Raw genomic sequence first — 20,548 nt, forward strand, 5'->3', positions numbered from 1 at the left:
CTCAAGCTGTGAGACCAGCTTCCTCTTTACTATGTTGAAGCGTTGGGTAACTAGCTGTTTCTCAGTAAGTGTGGATGTAGGTCTTTTGTCCATCCATAGTCCCCTCATACATTTCATACGGAACGCTACTACAACAGTAGACCTAATGAGAGGGTATGTATATATACATACACACACACACACAGAACATCAAAAAAACCAACTCTAAGAGACTAATTAATTAAGATGAACTGTTGTCAGCAGAAGGAAAAAAAACTTTTGTAGTGATAATCAAGATAGCCCATTTAAGACAGTTTAACTACCTTGATTATCACTACAAAAGTTTTTTTTTCCCCTTCTGCTGACAACAGTTCATCTTAATTAATCAGCCTCTTAGAGTTGGTTGGGCAACTCCCACCTTTTCATGTTCTCTCTATGTATATATATCTCCTCACTATACGTTCCATTCTATGCATCCAACGAAGTGGCTGTGGCCCACGAAAGCTTATGCTCAAATAAATGTGTTAGTCTAAGGTGCCACAAGTACTCCTTTCTTTTTGCGGATACAGACTAACATGGCTGCTACTCTGAAACCTAATGATTGAAAGCTAAAGAAGAGAACAGATCACAGGTGACAGTGCCAAATATTGGTCTTTTGTAAAACCCTGCATTGGAAGGAAATGTTGCATACAAGAGTTGAAATAGAAATAATTTCAGTCAGCAATGTATAAAATCTGCAGTAATCCCAGAGCAATGGAAATGACCAATTTTGTCAATTGTTTTTAAGAGGGTGGAGGAGGTAAACCAGCTTTGCAGCATCAATATTTCGATTACAGGGAATGTCATCATCTGGAGTTCTACTTCACTGGGAGATAAGTTTTCAGAATGTTTTCATCACTAGTAAGAAAAATTATAGCTATAGGGAGAGTTCAAAATCTGTTCCTGAATTTTAAAATGCTACCAAAATGTTTTATATATTTGATACTGTTAAAGTAAGAGATTGCATTTGAAAAGTGAAATCTTTGTTTTGTTTTTTAAATATGAAGTAGTTGTGGTAAAAGGTCAAATATGAGTAAACTTAACACCTCAGCCTTGTACACATCAGCGACACTTGACTGAGAAAAAAGCCACAAGGGGAACAGAATACAGTACTGAAGAAAAAACACATCAGCAACACCTTTATGTGTGAAGCTGACCAGTATGAGATAGAAGCCAAAGCAGTAAATGGTTAGGCTGGAACTATAATACGCTCTGGCTTATCAACTTCAATTGATGAGATTCTGATAAGATATGATAGCTAGTTTCTGTTTAAAATGGTATAGCTTGGATCAGTGGTTTGTACTTGTAAGGTTCATTCCTGCAAACACAGACTTGCCTTTCTTGGTTGCAGTTGGGGTTTTCAGTTTTCGTAGAACCTCAGCTTGCATTTTAGTCACCAGATGCAAGTTAGACATTTCCCTCTTCAGTTCCCAGTATGCTTGCTGCACATTTTCACTGAAAAAAGATATTTTAAAAAGTTAAATTTCTTCTGCCCTTGCAACTGACTGTCCCAACTCTACTGCAGTTCTTAAGAATTACAAAAAAATTAACCCTGAACAATGCCTGTTTTGCTTAATGAGTGTATTTTCTTTTCAGTTTTACTGAAGAATCATTTCAACTTGACATTGGCAGTGGACAGTATAGCCAGTAAGATAGAGGCCATCAGATTATGTGGCTCTTAATGCTGAGCATACTAGTACTTAAAAAACTCTGAACACACAATAATTCCAAACCTCTCCAAATGAAAAATTAATAAAGAATGCTCTGCTAGTTTCACATCTGAAATTAAGTTATGATCCTGATGTAAAGCCTATACCCTCAAAAACATCCTAAGTGCATATTTCAAATACACAGTGGATACTACGAAATAGACATGGTAAAGAAATCAAATATGAATTGCTTTGTTTGTAACTTAGCAAATTGCCACACACTAACTAACACAATATTCCAGATCATGTTAATGGAGCTACAATATTAGTCAAAAACTAAGCATCTGATATTTCAGACTTGGTATTTTAGTCTTCACACCACTCAGTTTGCCACAGTGATTTCAGATTAATTAGGTACTTGATACCCAAATTGCTCAACACATGCCCAGGCCAAATTAAAATAATGCTTTATGTCTGACTGGGCTGTCTCATGCTGTTGAGTCTCAATCAATGTGACAAGACAGTGTAAGTTATCAAGAACCAGTTTTCATTTTTGGTGATGGACAGAGAAGGGGAGGGGGGGGAAATGTAGTGGGCAGAGCTGTTTCGTCCTCTACAGATTCCTGTTATTTAAGGCAATTATTATCCATGACGACTTAAACAGGTAATTAGCAAGTCAGATTTTGCCAAGAAAGAGTTATGAGAATGTCTAAGCAAAATATATCAATTATTAAGAGCTATTTATGAATCTAAGCAATAAGAAGATTATTCAGTCTTCAGAGTATTTTTCTGATATTTAATAAATGCCTAAGAAGGTACACTTAGTGCCCCACTGAAACACATTATTTTAGAACATAATTCTATGAACCAGATTTTCAGAAATGCTTAACACCCACAACCGGGGCCAGATTTTCAAGAGAATTCTGTTTCTGTTTATTCAAGTACATGAAGACTATTTTCAGAGTGCTCAGCACCTTGCAGCTCCTATTGACAACAAGAAGAGCAGCAAAGAGCCAGCCTGGTTTGAAAACCTGTCCCTGTACTTTCAAATGAAATAGATAGCATCATTCATGCTTCTACACATACTGAACAGCAACTGTTTTATCAACTACCATTTTGAAAGACCTATGGACTATTTTAAAATATGCATGCACTGTTACCTTTGATGTACAGGCATTGGGCTACTACTGTTTTGTCAGTCAACTGCTGGCCACAGAAAATCCCCAGCTTTTTTCCTTTTTTGAATTAAGAATCCTGCTCTAACAAAATCCTTGGATCACCATAAGTTGCTCAGAAAGAAAGCTGCACCGTTACTGTTTATAACTTTCTTTCAGAACAGAATATGACCAAAAATACCACATAACAGTAAATATACTCCTAAGGCAAACTTATTTGTGGGGATTGTTATTTGTATTATCATAGCATCTGGGAGTCCTAAGTCACAGACTGGGACCCCATTGTGCTATACAAAAATCAGAATTATACAGAATTTATGAATCCACGTTCAAAATTGCTTTACAGATGCGATAGCACAATCGTTTTCACTTCAGCTCTAAGATTGTTGGGTATCAGTGATGTCAGTGGGTATGAAATTTTATCAACACAACTGTAAAAACGTAATAAGAAGAGCCAAGAAGGAGTTTGAAGAACAGCTAGCCAAAAACTCAAAAGGTAATAACAAAATGTTTAAGTACATCAGAAGCAGGAAGCCTGCTAAACAACCAGTGGTGCCCCTGGACGATCAAGATAAAAAAGGAGCACTTAAAGATGATAAAGTCATTGCGGACAAAAGAAATGAATTCTTTGCTTCAGTCTTCATGGCTGAGGATGTTAGGGAGATTCCCAAACCTGAGCTGTCCTTTGTAGGTGACAAATCTGAGGAATTGTCACAGATTGAAGTGTCATTAGAGGAGGGTGTAGAATTAATTGATAAACTTAACCGTAACAAGTCATCGAGACCAGATGGCATTCACTCAAGTTTTAAAAGAACTCAAATGTGAAATTGTGGAACTATTAACTATGGTTTGTAACCTGTCCTTTAAATCAGTTTCTGTACCCAGTGACTGGAAAATAGGTAATGTAACCCCAATATTTAAAAAGGGCTCTAGAGGTGATCCTGGCAATTACAGACAGTCTAACATCAGTTCCAGGCAAATCAGTTGAAACAATAGTAAAGAATAAAATCATCAGACACACAGATGAACATAAATTGTTGGGCAAAAGCCAACATGGTTTCTGTAAAGGGAAAATCATTACTTACTAATCTATTAGAGTTCTTTGAAGGGGTCAACAAACATGTGGACAAGGGGGATCCAGTGGACACAGTGTACTTAGATTTCCAGAAAGCCTTTGACCAGGTCCCTCACCAAGGGCTCTTATGTAAATTAAGCTGTCATGGGATAAGAGAGAAGATCCTTTCATGGATTGAGAACTGGTTAAAAGACAGGGAACAAAGGGTAGGAATAAATGGTAAACTTTCAGAATGGTGTTCCCCAAGGACCAGTCCTAGGACCAATCCTATTCAACTTATTCATAAATGATCTGGAGAAGGGGGTAAACAGTGAGGTGGCAAAGTTTGCAGATGATAATAACGGCACAAGATTAGTTAAGACCAAAGGGGACTGGAAGAACTTACAAAGATCTCCAAAACTAAGAGATGGGCAACAAAACAGCAAATGAAATTTAATGTAGATAAATGTAAAATAATGCACATTGAAAAAATACACCCAAAACTACACATACAATATGATGGGGCTAATTTACTACAACTAATCAGGAAAGATCTTGGAGTCATCGTGGATAGTTCTCTGAAGACATCCATGCAGTGTCCAGCGGCAGTCAAAAAAAAGCAAACAAGATGTTAGGAATCATTAAAAAGGGGATAGAGAATAAGATGAAGAATATTTTATTGCCCTTATGTAAATCCATGGTACGCCCACATCTTGAATACTGCGTACGGATGTGTTCTCCTCATCTCAAAAAAGATATACTGGCATTAGAAAAGGTTCAGAGAAGGGCAACTAAAATGATTAGGGGGGTTGGAACTGGTCCAATATGAAGAGAGATTAAAGAGGCTAGGACTTTTCAGCCTGGAAAAAAGGAGACTAAGGGGGGATATGATAGAGGTATATAAAATCATGAGGGGTGTGGAGAAAGTGAATAAGGAAAAAAGTTATTTACTTATTCCCATAATATAAGAACTAGGGGCCACCAAATGAAATTAATGGGCAGCAGGTTTAAAATAAATAAATGGAAGTTCTTCTTCACATAGCGTACAGTCAACCTGTGGAACTCCTTACCTGAGGAGGTGGTGAAGGCTAGGACGATAACAGGATTTAAAAGAGAACTAGATAAATTCATGAAGGTTAAGTCCATTAATGGCTATTAGCCAGGATGGGTAAGGAATGGTGTCCCTAGCCTCTGTTTGTCAGAGACTGGAGACAGATGGCAAGAGACATCTCACTTGATCATTACCTGTTAGGTTCACTCCCTCTGGGGCAATTGGCATTGGCCACTGTTGGCAGACAGGATACTGGGCTGAATGGACCTTTGGTCTGACCCAGTATGGCCATTCTTATGTTCTTAACACATTTGCACTGAGAGCAAAAAAGTGTATCCTAAATTTGTGGATATCTACTGCAGAATGTGACACTTGAAAACTAACTAACTAACTCACTCAGTTTGTTAAACCCTTTTTTTTTTTTTTTTTTTTTAAACAAAAAAGGACAAATCATATTTATGCTTCACTCATTCAGAAGCTCTCAACATTGGTAGAATGAGCATTGATCCAGTCATTTTCAAAACAAGAACTATCCAGTATCTAAATTATATAAAAAAAAAACCCACAACTTAAAAATAGCTCCAAATCTGCCACAGACTAAGAGTAAAATGCTCAGAAATGCCTAAATCCCATTTTCAAAAGTCATTTAAAAGCTTAAGTCTCACTGAAAGTCAATGGGACTTACGAAGTCCCTATCACTTTTGACAATTTCACGTCATATGTACAATTTTCCTCCAGATGAGAATGTACAACATGGAACCTTGCATGTATTGGTCAACTATTTAATTACTACAAGCCTTTTCTTCATGGTTAAGTATTCTATATACCCAGATTGTAAATTGTAATTACTAAGTAACAGTGGCAGCTGTATTGATATATATAAACACACCTTTATTTTAATCTTCTCAGATCCGTTAATTTAGCATATGGCTTCTCAAACTGGGGGTTATGACTCCTCAGCAGGCCATGAGGTTATTACATGGAGTCGCATGCTGTCAGCCTCCATCCCAAACACCTCTTCACCGCCAGCATTTATAATAGTGTTAAATATAAAAAAAGTTTTAACTTATTGAGGGGTGGTGGTCATACTCAGAGGCTTGCTGAAACAAGTGTGCTTGCTGTGAAAGTACAAATGTTTGAGAACCACTGAGTTAACAAAAAAAAAAATCTGATCCACTCACTGCATATACATTTCACTACTGCAACATCTTAAAAAGATATGTTAACTGCAAACATTTGTGAAATACTGCAGCTATTTTACTAAAATATTCCTCTCACCAGTAAAATAATCCACCACTATACAATCCTTTTACAAAACACTATTTGGCAAGCTCTTAGCACCAACACAACTGTTTAAGTCTTCAGCAAACTGGATTTCTAAAACAGGTATTACATTAAATCACAGAGATTTTTGCAAGCGGTTGACAAGTGTGAAATAATTACATCACAAAAAAAATTAGTTAACGGCATATGCCCTCCCCCAGTAAACAATGAAGTTCTTTGCTACAGTAAATGTTTCACATAAGAACCTGTCTAAGGGTGTGAAAAGAGTGGCTGACTGCTCTGTACAGTTCTGTACATTAATATATGCATTACAAATAGTTATTCACATTACAATATAAAACCACAGTGTACGTGCTAATTCCTGCAGAGGGCTGCTACCTGGAAGCTGCTTTTTAAAACCAAAATTTACTCTACTAGACTGAAGGACAGATGATTACTTTATCGTGAGATAACACTTCTGCTGTCAGACATGCAAGATTGACTATCATGCTGCAACTGGAACCACAGGAAAAAACAAACAACTGTTTGCTATGTGACAAGTTTAAGATGAAGGGCGAGTAGTAGTAGTTTGGATACAGCCTGCCCTATATTATAGTCATAATAAAAATACTATAGAGCAAATGAAAAAAATGCCCGTAGCACCACTCATTCTTTAAAATATGTTGTTTCCTTCCCCCTCTCAACAAGCAAAGCAAGACTCACACAACATGACTCCATAATAATTTCTTATTAGGAAGTACTATTCCCCCCTCTTGTGGAAAACTATGCAAGTACACAATTTGCTTGTGTTGGGATGAGAGGTACAAATAAACTCACAAATTTATTGGTATATCCACTACATTCCTTTAAACCCAAATATTTTCTTGAAAGGGCATTTTCCAAAGCATTTTTGAACTCTCCCCCATACTGTATTCCCTGTAGTCAAGCAGGATAACAATGCATCAGATTACAATACACACGAGTATGGCACAAAGATGTTCTGGGGCTATTCCAAACAGGAAAAGCAGTCACCTGATTTGCCAACATTTTTCAAGAGGACTACTATGTGTTTTAGTCAAGTGAATAGAAGGAATAATTTGTAACATCTTCCTTATTTCCTGTTTGGTGAAGGCAGGAAGCACAGCACAGACCAGTGGAAGCAAGGTTAGGCCAGGTCACTGCATTCTCCACTTCTGCTTCCATCTTCTGTGATGTCAGCTTGAAGATCTCAGTGTTACACATTATTTGAGAAAAGAGCAAATTTCAACTGGGAGCACATTCACAAACAGCTGTTTCTGGAGTACTGAGGGAAAACCTTTGAGATCCTCAAAAGCTTCAATACTACTAGTAGGACTCACCTCCTTCCTGTTAGCAGCTGCAAATTTCTTTTACCCTTCAAGCCTCTTCTAGTGTCTGAACATCTCTGGGAAGTTGGAGAAGAGTAGATAGGAAAGCGAGGAACTATTTTAGTTGATGTCTTATGCCCTTGTTATCTACAGGTTGCAACGCACTATGAGGGGCAAGCCACAAAGGTCAGTTAAGCTTCAGACAATGCAAACTCCAGTGGGCCATATTACTTAAGTGGAACAGGTCGCCATCATCCATGAATTTCTGCTGGCTTCCATCTCCTTCCTGGAATGATGCAACGTGTTCATCTTTTAAACCCTATATTAGCTTGCAGTCTAGCTACCCAAGAATCTTCTACATACTTGACTACTATTAAAAGATTTGGGAACTTCCAGATGGCCTTAAGGGTGCCACGTGAGACTCATTCTTTTTGTTCAAAAGTTTGTTTTACCTTTTGCTAAAACTATGGAGATTAAGATCAAGTGGCAGGCAATGGTGGTTGATGGGAATGACTATTATTGCTCCACAATGTAAGACGGTTACTCACCTTTGTAACTGTTGTTCTTCGAGATGTGTTGCTCATATCCATTCCAGTTAGGTGTGCGCGCATCGCGTGCACGTTTGTCGGAAGATTTCTACCCTAGCAACACTCGCCTGGAGTGGCGCTGCCATGGCGCCGGATATATACCCCTGCCGACCCAACCACCCCTCAGTTCCTTCTTGCCAGCTACTCCAACAGTGGGGAAGGAGGGCGGGTTTGGAATGGATATGAGCAACACATCTCGAAGAACAATAGTTACAAAGGTGAGTAACCGTCTTTTCTTCTTTGAGTGATTGTTCATATCCATTCCAGTTAGGTGATTCCCAAGCCTTACCTAGGCGGTGGGGTCGGAGTGAGATGTGGCAGAAAGCAAGACTGCTGAGCCAAAGGCTGCATCATCTCTAGACTGTTGAACCAGAGCATAATGCAAAGCAAAGGTGTGGACCGAGGACCAGGTAGCTGCGCAACATATTTCCTGGATTGGAATATGGGCCAGGAAGGCACCCGATGAAGCCTGAGCCCTGGTAGAACGTGCGGTGAGATGGCTCGAGGGAACATGAGACAAGTCATAGCAAGTGCAGATGCACGCCATCACCCAAGAGAAGATCCTCTGGGAGGAGACAGGTAGGCCCTTCATTTGGTCCGCCACTGCAACGAAGAGTTGGGACGATTTACGAAAGCGCTTTGTCCGTTCGACATAAAATGCGAGTGCCCTACGGACATCTAGGGAGTGCAACTGTTGTTCCCGTCGTGATGAGTGCGGCTTCAGGAAGAAGACTGGAAGGAAGATGTCCTGAGTATGGAAGTGCGATACCCCTTTGGGAGGACGGCTGGGGTGTGGTCGCAACTGCACCTTGCCTTGTGAAACACGCAATACGGTGGGTCCACTGTGAGCGCCGAAGCTCAGAGACTCGTTGGCCTGATGTAATGCTATGAGGAAAACTGTCTTCAGTATGCAGCAAGCAAGTTGCCCACGGCTTGAATGGTGGAGACTGGTTAAAACTAGGTTGAGGTCCCAGGCAGGGGCAGAGCGGCATACTTGGAGATATAGGCGCTCCAAGCCCTTGAGGAACCTGGAAACCATAGGGTGTGAAAAAACGGAGCGGCCACTCTCTCCTGGGTGAAAGGTAGAAATGGCCACCAAGTGTGCCCTCAATGATGATACCGCTAGGCCCTGCTGTTTGAGAGACCAGAGGTAGTCCAGGATGGTGGGGATCGAGACCTCGGTGGGAGTAACATTTTCCGTTCTGCACCAGCAGGAGAAACGCTTCCACTTGGCCAGCTACGTAGACCGAGTGGCAGGTTTTCTGCTACCCAGGAGTACTTGTAGCACTGGGGCAGAGCAACGTAACTCTGACTGGGTTAACCACGCAGCAGCCATGCCGTGAGGTGAAGGGACTGCAGGTCTGGGTGGTGAAGTCTGCCGTGGTCCTTAGTTATGAGGTCTGGACAAAGAGGCAGGGTGATTGGGTTGGCTATTGAGAGGTCAAGCAACATGGTGTACCAGTGTTGCCTGGGCCATGCAGGGGCAATCATGATCAGGCGAGCTCTGTCCCTGAGGAGCTTTAGTAGATCCTTGTGAACCAACGGGAATGGTGGAAAGGCGTAAAGTAGTTGGCTCTTCCACGAAATCAGGAAGGCGTCCGAGATCGAACCCGGGGAAGAGACCTTGGAAGGAGCAGTACCTCTGGCATTTCCTGTTCTCGCGGGAAGCGAAGAGGTCTATGTGGGGAAATCCCCACTTCCGGAAAACAGAATGTATGATGTCCGGACGAATCGACCACTCGTGAGATAGGAAGGATCTGCTGAGTTGATCTGCCAGAGTGTTCCGAACTCCTGGGGAGAAAGGACGCTACCAGGTCTATCGAGTGGGCTATGCAAAAGTCCCATAGTTGGATCGCCTCCCGACAAAGGGGGGAGGATCGTGTCCTTCCCTGCTTGTTTATGTAGTACATGGCCGTTGTGTTGTCTGTAAACACTGAGACACAACGGCCCTGTAGATGTTGCTGGAATGCCTGACACGCCAGGCAGACTGCTCTTAGTTCTCCGACATTTGTGTGTAACGCCAGCTCCTGAGACGACCAAAGGCCTTGAGTGCGAAGATGTCCGAGGTGAGCACCCCAGCCAAGAGATGACGCATCCGTCATCAGGGACATGGAGGGCTGTGGCGGATGGAACAGCAGTCCTGCACACACTAGGGAGGGCATCAGCCACCAGTCGAGGGAGCCTAAGATGCTCAGGGGAATGGTGACTACCATGTCTATGGCGTCCCTGCCTGGGCGGTAAACCGAGGCGAGCCAAGTTTGAAGGGAACGCAGATGTAGTCTGGCGTGCTTGGTCACGAACATTCAGGCAGCCATGCGACCGAGGAGGCCGAGACAAGTGCGAGCTGAAGTTGTCGGGAAGTTTTGAAGGCTTTGTATAATTGATACTATTGCCTGAAATCAGGTCATGGTAAACTGGCCCTTGCGAGACTGGAGTCCAGGATGGCCCCAATGAACTCTATTCTTTGTGTGGGCACTAGAGTAGATTTCTCTAGGTTGATCATCAGGCCTAGTCGCATAAAGAGGTCCTTGACGACGCCCACATGACTGGTGACTTGGGCCTCGGAGGTCCCCCGAATGAGCCAATCGTCGAGGTACAGGAAGACATGTATTCGACGACGACGGAGGGAGGCAGCGACTACAGCCATGCACTTTGTGAATACCCAAGGGGCTGTAGAGAGGCCAAACGGAAGGACTGTAAACTGAAAATGCTGATGGTTGACCACAAACCGGAGGTACCGTCTGTGTGGAGGGTAAATGGCAAAGTGGAAATATGCGTCCTTCATGTTGAGGGCGGCATACCAGTCTCTGGGATCCAAGGATGAGATGATGGTCCCCAGGGATACCATGCAGAACTTCAACTTTTTCATGAACTTGTTCAGTCCTCGCAGATCTAGGATAGGCCTGAGGCCTCCTTTCACCTTGGGGATTAGGAAATACCGGGAATAGAACCCCTTGCTGCTTAGATCCTTCGGTACCTCCTTTATAGCTCCCATGGTAAAGAGCTTCCGTACCTCTTGCAAGAGGAATTGCTCATGAGAGAAGTCCCTGAAGAGGGATGAGGAGGGGGGTTGGGAGGAAGGGAGTGAAATAAACTGGAGGTGGTATCCGAATTCTACCGTGCATAGGACCCAACGATCCGAGGTTAATTGGGTCCACGCAGGGAGGAAAGGGGAAAAGCGGTTGTAAAACTGAAAAGGATCCTGGGAGACAACTGGTACACCGCTTTCAGGCGCACCTTCAAAAGTTCGGTTTAGGTCCCGCCATTGGCTTGGAGGGACCGTTATTGTGACCCCCGTGAGGTCCAGACTGTCGTCTGTGGTTGCCTCAACCTTGCCTCCTGTGGAAGTCCTGTCTTGGTCTAGGCGGGGGTAAGGGCATTGACGTTGGGTGCAGAAAGATCTTTGTTGAGTCTGTGGTGCATGCATCCCGAGCGAAAGCATAATCACCCAATTATCTTTCAGAGTCTGTAGCCTAGGGTCCATCTTCTCGGAGAATAGACCCTGGCCATCGAATGGCAAGTCCTGGATAGTGTGCTGAAGTTCAGGTGGCAGGCCTGACACCTGAAGCCATGATATACGCCTCATGGTGATTCCAGAGGCCACAGTTCTGACTGCTGAATCGGCAGCGTCCAGCGAGGCCTGGAGAGAAGTTCTCGCCACCTTCTTTCCTTCCTCCAATAGTGCCTTAAATTCTTGGCAGGAGTCTTGCGGGACGAGCTCTGTGAATTTCCCTACCGCCTCCCAGGTGTTGTAATTATACCTGCTAAGTAGGGCTTGCTGATTCGCCACTTTGAGTTGGAGGTCCCCTGCGAAGTAGATTTTACGGCCCAACAAATCCATGCGCCTAGGCTCCTTAGGTTTTAGGGCAGGGGCTTGCTGGCCATGGCGCTCCCGTTCATTTAAGGGCTGTACGACCAGTGAGCAGGGAGGAGGGTGCACGTATAAGTACTTGTACCCCTTAGAGGGCACCATGTACTTCCGTTCAACTCCTCTGGCCGTGGGCGGAATAGATGCCAGGAATTGACAGATGGTATCTGCCTTAGCTTGAATCGATCGAATGAATGGTAAGGCCACTCGAGTTGGTGCATCCGCTGACACTATATCTACCACCAGATCCTCAACCTCTGGAACCTCCTCCACCTGCAGGTTTATATTCAGGGCGACAAGTCTCAGGATGTCCTGGTGTGCCCTGAGGTCAATTGAAGGCGGGCCCCATGAGGGTGTCCCCACTACCGCTTCATCCAGGGAAGAGGAAGATGAAAGGCCCAGGACGAGTGGGTCCCGTATGGTCTCCTGATCATGGGGGACGTCAGGGACCGGGGGGATCTGAGGGTCCTGTGCATGGATGGAAGCTTCCTCCGTACCCGCAGGAGGGGGGCGGCTGACAGTGGCCTCTGGCACCCAGTGTTCCAATGGAACGGAGAGTGATGTCACTGCGGGTCCACCTTGGGCTTGGTGATTTGCCCAAGGTATCCAGAAGGACCACTGATGAGGTCCCTGGTCTGGGGCGTGGGTCTCTTGGAAGACTTGGCTGTGTGTATCCAAATCACGGTCCTGTGCGTAGGAAGCACTGTCCGTATGTAATGCTACAGATGTATGGCGAGATGGCCACGGAGGAGCTGAAACCACTTGGGAAGGGTCTCTGTGTCTGCTTGATCCGTCTTCATGCGGCACCGGAGAACGGTACCAGGCGCCGTACCGGTACCGGGAATGAGACCGGGACTTGAGACCGGAGCGGTGCCGGAAGGTCGACCGGGACCTCGAAGCTCGACGTCGAGAGCGGCTGCGAGAGGTGCGGTGCCGTGAACTGGATCGGCGTCGAGAGTATCGGGTTGGCGAGCGGGATCTCGAACAGTGCCGCAATGGAGAGCGGTACTGGGACTGCGAGCGGCGTCAGGACTGGGATCAGTGACGGGACTGAGAACGCCAGCGTGACCTCGATCATGACAGGTGCCTTTCGGCGGTGCCGACCGAGGATGGTCTCAGCAGGGCAGGCTTGCCTATTGATTGGATAACCCGCACCAGCGGTGCTGGGGGTTGAGGCAGCGCAGGCTGTGTCAGGGCAATCAGCTCCCTTGCTGTAGAGAATGTCTCCGGCGTGGAGGGAACAATAAGCTCAACCACGGCACGTACCGGGGAGCTGTCAGGCACCGGACTCAACGGCTCTTGCGAGGCTGGAATCAACGGTGCTGAAGTTCTCGGTGCCGGCCGGTCCGACTTAGGCGGGTGCTCTGACTGCGATGTAGGCACGGGAGTCGCAGGAGTCTTGTACTTCTTGACCCACGGGGAGAGAGAGCAGTGCCGGGCAGGCTTCTGAGCCGGCGATGGTTGGTGCCGAGGGGCCTTCGCGATGCTGGTGTGCTCCGGTGCTGAAGATGCACTTCTCCCCGGCGCGGACTGTCCGGCGCTCAGTGCCAAGGGCAGAGGAGTAAGAGCTGCCTCCATCAGGAGCTGTTTGAGACGAAAGTCCCGCTCCTTTTTCGTCCGCGGCTTGAAGGCCTCGCAGATGCAGCACTTGTCTGTGAGGTGGGATTCACCCAGGCACTTAAGGCAGGAGTCGTGAGGATCTCCTGTCGGCATCGGCTTGTGACAAGCCGAGCACGGTTTGAAACCCGGTGAATTGGGCATGGGCCCTGGCACCGGGTGAGGGGAAAGGGCTAATCCCCAACCCCTCTTACCTATATACAATAACTACGTTAAAAAAACTAATGAAACCAACAAGAAATATAGAAAATTGAACTATATACACAATAACGATGAAAGAACTACAAGAAGCTAGGGAGGTGGAGATCAGCTAAGCTGCGCTCCACTGTTCCAACGACCGACATGGGCGGTAAGAAGGAACTGAGGGGCGGTTGGGTCGGCAGGGGTATATATCCAGTGCCATGGCGGTGCCATTCCAGGGGGCGCCCAGCCAACTCACCGAGTGTTGCTAGGGTAAAAATCTTCCGACGAACGTGCATGCGGCGCGCGCACACCTAACTGGAATGGATATGAGCAATCACTTGAAGAAGCAGCTCAGTTCTGGCTGATGTTTTAGTTTACATAATGTACTTAGATGACACAGCATTTTGCACATAATTGATATCACCACTAGAAGCATTTAGTTTGCTCTTATCTCTGATCACAGATTTTTTTTCTCACCCTGATATCAGTGTGCTTTTCAGGTGTTGTTCATGCTATCCTTTTCAATGGCACTGAACAAGCAGCTAAGTTCTCTAGCATGCTCATCTCCTGCCTTGAATGCTCCTTTTTCAACCATGCCCTTTTAAGGTTTCAGGTGGAGACTTTACACCTTCCATAATAGAGCACCCCACAACTGATTCCTTGATCCTTTATCTTCTATCTTCACCACCACTTATATGTGGCTTCACTTAGTTATGTCTGTTGACTCACATTCCAATGTCATCTCATATCTGCTTGTCTTGAATGTCTTCTAACTACAGCTGAATATGCAAAAACTGAAGTACTTCTAGACAGAGCCCTAATCCCATTTTGTGACTCCACTACTGTTCTTCTTAATTAAAAAGGTAACATTGCTCCCAAGCCCAGAAATCTTCGTCCTTGACACAAGACCCTTTCCCTCTTCTCTAAGTCAGTATTGCCATCTTCAGAATTAGTCTTTACTGCCACCTTGCCTCTACTGAATTCCTTTTTCTTGATTTGATCACATCTGTAACACTGCTGGCTTTCCTTGTCCTAACATCTATGTCTACTCCTGGGGGAATTATGCACTAAAAAAATTAAAAATTCTGCAATTTTTTTTTAAATTCTGCATATTTTGTCAAAACACCACAATATAATTACACCAGTTTCAATTATTTTTGGTCATTTATTGCAAAATAAATGTCAGCAAGTATGTCTGTAACAATATAGACAACAAAAAAGATTCAGGAAATGTTTTCTGACAAATAGATTCCTTACTAGGCATATTAATACAGAACTCTGAGTAAGAGTTCATTTAAAACTACAGTACAGAACCATATTGCCCACACCTGTCAGAAGGAGTACAAAGGCTTGTGGGAGAGGGAAGTAATTGCTGGGAAAGAGCCTGGGTGTGAACCTGGAGAGTGGTTGGGTATGAGTGGGAAAAGTATGGATATGGGGGTTTTTTGGGGTGGGGAGGGATTGTTAGGGAGCTTCCTGCATGCAGACCCTGCCTGACCCCTAGCCTCTCCCATTCAGTCAGGCACATCTGCCCTTATCCTCGTGTCCCTGCATCCCCATGTGTCCTTGCGCCCCCTGTCCACATCTGTCCCTCCACTTCCAGTCAGACACATTCCCAACTCCTCTTCTGGATAAGCCCTTCCCAAGCCTGTTGTCTGATCACTGTCAAGGGCCTCACCCAGAACTTTTCCAAAATCCTGGTGTGTCTCAGTCTAAGACAGTCTTTTCTAGCAGGATCTTCTTCCAGCCTAGGCATCCAACCTTAAATCAGGTGACCCCTCCTGGTCACATTCTCCCTCCATTCAGATGCTTCACCCAAGGACACTTCAGATCTAGGATTCAGAAGAAACTAGACAAAGACAGAGCTGGGCCCACTGCATTTAAAGGGCCAACGCACTCCATGAGAGTGTTCCATGTTGGGTACTCAACAGTGTACAAAAAGGAATTGCAACTCCGTGTCACAAAACTTAAAGGAATCCAGATATACTATTGAGATGTAGAAATTAGAACCACACATCTTATCCTCCACTACATTTAGCCTTGAAGCCACCAGCAAAGCAAACTCAGAACATGATACAAATTTGCAAAAAACTCCATACACTTGCTACACTATCCTTCTCACATTATAATCTTATCCAATCCCTTACTCCCTCAAATCAACTTCTCATCTTGAATGTCTGTCTACTCAGTGTATTTTTGGGTACTGGATCTCTAATTTGTACCACCTCTTTGACACACATCCATTTCTCTTCCTGATTCTAGAGTGTCACACATCCTTGACTGTAGTAAGCTTTATTTTTTCTTAAAACTGCCTATTAAATCTGGTATTTAACTTATGTGGTCTGGAAACAATCCAGAAGATTTAGACACACTATCTTCTCTGTCTTACATAAGTAGATTTAACTTTCGTCATAGTTTATCAACATGAATAAAAATAATAAATTTTGTCAAATATCAAGTGCATTTGAGTTGGTAACTATTTATATAGCAAGCTACCTTGGTAGAACTAGTATATTGTTCAATTAAGTTCACGCACAGAACCATCTAGCACACAAGTTCAATGTATCATTTCTAAATCACACACTAACAAAATGAAACACAGAAGAACCACAAATATTCATACCTCTGAATATTTTGTTTTTGGAGGAGGTCTCCATTTAACAAATTTACTTCCTGACCCTGGTCCTGAAAAGAAAAAAAGGGAACAGTTAACTCTATTTAGTGTCCAAAACCTTTGTAACAAAAATCTAATCTTACAAGCATGAGGGTTCTTCAGTTTCATTAGCTGACATACATTGGGAAGAAGGGCCAGCTTTAGGAAGTGCGGGGCCCAATTCAAACAGTTTCGACAGGGGGCCCCAGCAAGGATGACTTAAAAAACAAACAAACAAAAAAAAAAAACACATGGGGCTTGTACTCACCGGACAGTGCTCCAAGTCTTCGGCAGCAGGTCTTTCACTCGCTCCAGGTCTTCGGTGGCACTGAAGGACCTGCCGCCGAAGGGCAGCAAAGACCTGGAGCGAGCGAAGTACCCGCTGTTGAAGTGCCACTGGGTGAGTAAAAATTAAAAAGGCGCCTCTAGCCAGGGAAAGGATTCTTACTGGGCACGGGGCCCGATTCGGGGGAATTGGTGGAATAGGCCTAAAGCCAGCTCTGTTGGGAAGGGATTTATGTGCCATTTTACAATACAAAGTTTGTAAAAATTCACTAGTTTCCGACTAATTGTGACTACCTGAATTAATGTGTGAACAAGATCAATTGTGTTGAGAAAATGAGTTAAATGCAACAATACTATCCCCATACTGAACGTTTCAGAAAGTTATGGGGTCTCGAGATTTCCTAGTGAATTGTTTCACACAAAATGCTCATCTATACAGAAAAAGGCAAATCCAGAGTCTCACTAACATTATTTCTGTGAGAATAAACCAACCACAAAATTGGTAACTAAACAGTCCGGACTATACTTCCGGACACCACCTTTCAATATATCCAACTTCCACGAGACATGTAAACTCAAGTGTTTCAACCAGGCTATACTCCATCAGTTTTTGCAGATTGAAGTCAATGGGATTTGTGCTTCTGTGTCACCTACATGCTTCGGAAAATCCCACCTTTAGGTACCTAAGTTTTGGTTTAACTTTGGACATCTAGATTTGAAAAAATTCTGGATTCTGTATAAAAAGTGCACAATAACTAACTTATTAAAGAAGTCTAAATGACATTTTTCTATTAACACTGAAGCAATTTTGTTTTCATGTGACAGATTTTATCCCAATAAATTTTTTTAAAAATAAATGTTGCATAAGGTAATGTACTTGCTGTAGTGTTTACAGTATCAGAGCCTTAATTTTTAAAAAATTGTTTTTTGCTTACAGCAGTATTGTAGAAGTAGGATACCCTATTCACAGTGGCATTAAAAACAACATTTAAAATATAATGTAGAATTACAAGAGCAAAAAAAATATTAGATTCTGGTAAACTTGTTATCAATTGTCACTGTGGCTTTAAGAAACCCCACTCTATTATTAGCATAGCTTTTAGTTGATGCAAGATGAGTATCCCATACACCTACCATGTAAATCTGAAACAAGAAAATCTAGAGTACTAAACATATAGAAAAGACAACCAGAATGTCACGATAGCAGCCATTTCTCTTTAATTCTAGGTTTTAAACTATGTTTGCTAAGTTGGTCTTTGTATTAAGAAATCCCACAGCGCTCCCAATATTTAAATTGGCATTTTCCTCTTCCTCCAAAGCTTTACTGTTCATGTGCAAGATATTCAGTGTCTGTGCTATAAAAATAGCTACTGTAAATTAGTGTACACTAGTTTAAAATCTCGTTCATGTGCCTCCCTTCTTGATCTGTTAGTGGATTTGAGGGGAAGATGCAGTTTCTAGTATTTCTTCTTTAAGACAAAAGTTACTGTAACAATTATTGATTCAGAGTTCTGTGCACCATCTACACAAAACATGCCTCCTAAGTCTTTTAGATCTCCCAGCATGCATCACACAAGCAATAAATCCCTTTATGTAAGTTGCCATTATTCAAACTCAATGTGTCAAAAATGTTTTGAACAAAATACTTAATTTTATTTGCAATTTTTTTATTCTTTAAATGTATGAGGTTGGTCAGAAAAGGCACCTACAAGAACCACCTGCTTAAGGAGAGGAAAGCTAACAGTGAATAAATGCTCAATTCAAGATAATCAGTTCCATTTAGCACCATCTAGTGGATATAATATATATGAGCATGTAGATACCGAAGAAATAAAGTAAGAAGAGCTCAAATGCTCTTAAAACATTAAACGATGTCATGTTTGCACAAAGGTGACTGATGACAGCAATCAGTTGATCAGGCTGCCCAACAGAGTCTCCAAATACTGATACACACCATAAATACTGGCTCTTAACAAAAAAAATGAATGCTTGATCTTTAACAGCTACGGCTAACCTAATAGTGTTAACAAATACTAGAAAAACAGAGAACGTACTCTACTCACAAAGGTAGCATATCCTCTGTTTTAAGTAAAAGAGTCAAATCATTCCATCTGCCTCTTTGTTGTTTTTTTTTTAATTATGGGTGCATTTTAATATCTGTACCATGTAGCTGCATTTAGCAGATCAGTAGCTTAAATTTGGGAGCTCACTCATGACTGCAGTGTGCTAGAAAACAGTCTCTTTATGAACAGCTATAAAAAACTGTGTGCAGAAGCAACCACATCCCTTCCATATGAGCCAAGTTTTAAAGACCAAGACAAACAGTAACTTAATACATCTACAGCAAAAGTAATAATAATAATTATAATTATAGTATTAATTAATGGTGCTCTTACAACACCAAAAGAAATCAGATTCTGGGCTCTGGTTTTAATCTTGAAGACAAACCTCAAAGTCAGGCTTCCTAAGAGGAAGGCACTAAGAGTATGAAAAACTGTTACATGAAGCCTTCAATTCCTTGATTCTCTTCTAACGAGATCAACCAAAGCTTCCGCACCTGTTGGCTGTTTCTGGGATGTCAATGGGAACTGCTGGGGGAGGAGGGAGGGAGAGGCAGTGCCTGGAAACCAGGGCAACACAGGGAGCCCTCTGCTCCTTTCGCTCTCCCCCTGGCCGCAGGAACGTGATGCCAGCTGCTTCAGGGAGCAGCGCAGGGTTCGAAGGGGGGCAATCTCGCGGGTGTAGTTTGCCCAACCCCGGCCTAGAGATAAGATGAGGGGGGTGCGGGGGGCACACGGGCCGCTTGGTGGGCCACAGGAAATGGCCCCATGGGCCGCATGCAGCCTGTGCGCCACGAGTTTGAGATACCTGCTTTAGATCCATTGCACAGCCTCTGCCCCTTGAACTAACACAGTAACTGATACAACCTCTGTGGACCAGCACTAGATGGGGATGAATCACACAGATTTCACAGATATTTGCTGACAGAAGAATGGCAAAAATCGTGGGTTTCCTTCCAGGCTCTGGAGGGAAGCAGGCTCTAGTGGCCAGACTTCTGCCAAATCCCCTAACTATAAAATCTTCTGACCCACCCCTTCCCTGTGCTCATCCTCTCTCTGTCCCATTTCTGGCTCTTTGTCCCACTCCCATTCTCCTTGACTATCACGTTCTAGTATCTACTAGTCTAGTTTCTAATCTCAGTCCCAGTTCCCCCACCCCCAGCTCCTCATTCAATCTACCTCCCTCCACTGACTCTCAGTTTCCTTCTCCAGGGTTCTCACCCATTCTCAGTCTCCCCTAAACTGCCTTCACATTTCCATGTCCTAGTGTCTCCCATTTCCTGGCTTCTTGTTCCAGTCTCCTTGCCCAGAGAGTCTCAGTCTCCCCACTCACTACCAGTGCTCCTCCTCATGCCAACTGTATCCTACTTCTCACACCTCATTTCCCTCATCAGCCTCCAGTCCCAGCTTCACCAGACTCCTTTTCCCAATTTGCTCCTTTCCTGCCCCCTTGATCCAGTGTTTGACCCCTCTCCATAAAACTCAGGTGGTTTCCTAGTTCACGCTGCCTACATGCCAAAAAAGGGATAATTGAGAACACAGGAGAAACAGGCTCCTGGTCTCAGAGTTCAAGTCCTGGACCCACAAGGCCCAGAGCACACGGGAGCAGCCACTACAGGGAAAGCCTAGCTTTACCCTGGGTTAGTGCATGCTCAGTTGTTCTGAGGGAACTAAGAGACTCAGACATGGCCAGTGCAGTCAGAATCTTTGGGAATTTTGCTACTAATAAATCTTAAGTC

The 20,548-nt window shown here is 43.7% G+C and overlaps 1 protein-coding gene across 2 annotated transcripts in view; it reads right to left on the bottom strand.

The window, feature by feature from the left end:
• Positions 1–20,548, bottom strand: part of AZI2 (5-azacytidine induced 2) — a 52,596-nt gene that overhangs the window by 9,602 nt on the left and 22,446 nt on the right. For both annotated transcript variants that reach the window (XM_032790021.2, XM_032790020.2), the window contains exons 6-7: positions 16,435–16,496; positions 1,355–1,473 (exon numbers count right to left, since the gene is read on the bottom strand). In XM_032790021.2, the coding sequence (XP_032645912.1) occupies positions 1,355–1,473; positions 16,435–16,496 (181 nt within the window). The remainder of the gene's footprint in view (positions 1–1,354; positions 1,474–16,434; positions 16,497–20,548) is intronic.

The sequence above is a fragment of the Chelonoidis abingdonii genome, chromosome 2 (genome assembly GCF_003597395.2).
Source record: "Chelonoidis abingdonii isolate Lonesome George chromosome 2, CheloAbing_2.0, whole genome shotgun sequence".
In the NCBI taxonomy this organism is placed as follows: domain Eukaryota; kingdom Metazoa; phylum Chordata; order Testudines; family Testudinidae; genus Chelonoidis; species Chelonoidis abingdonii.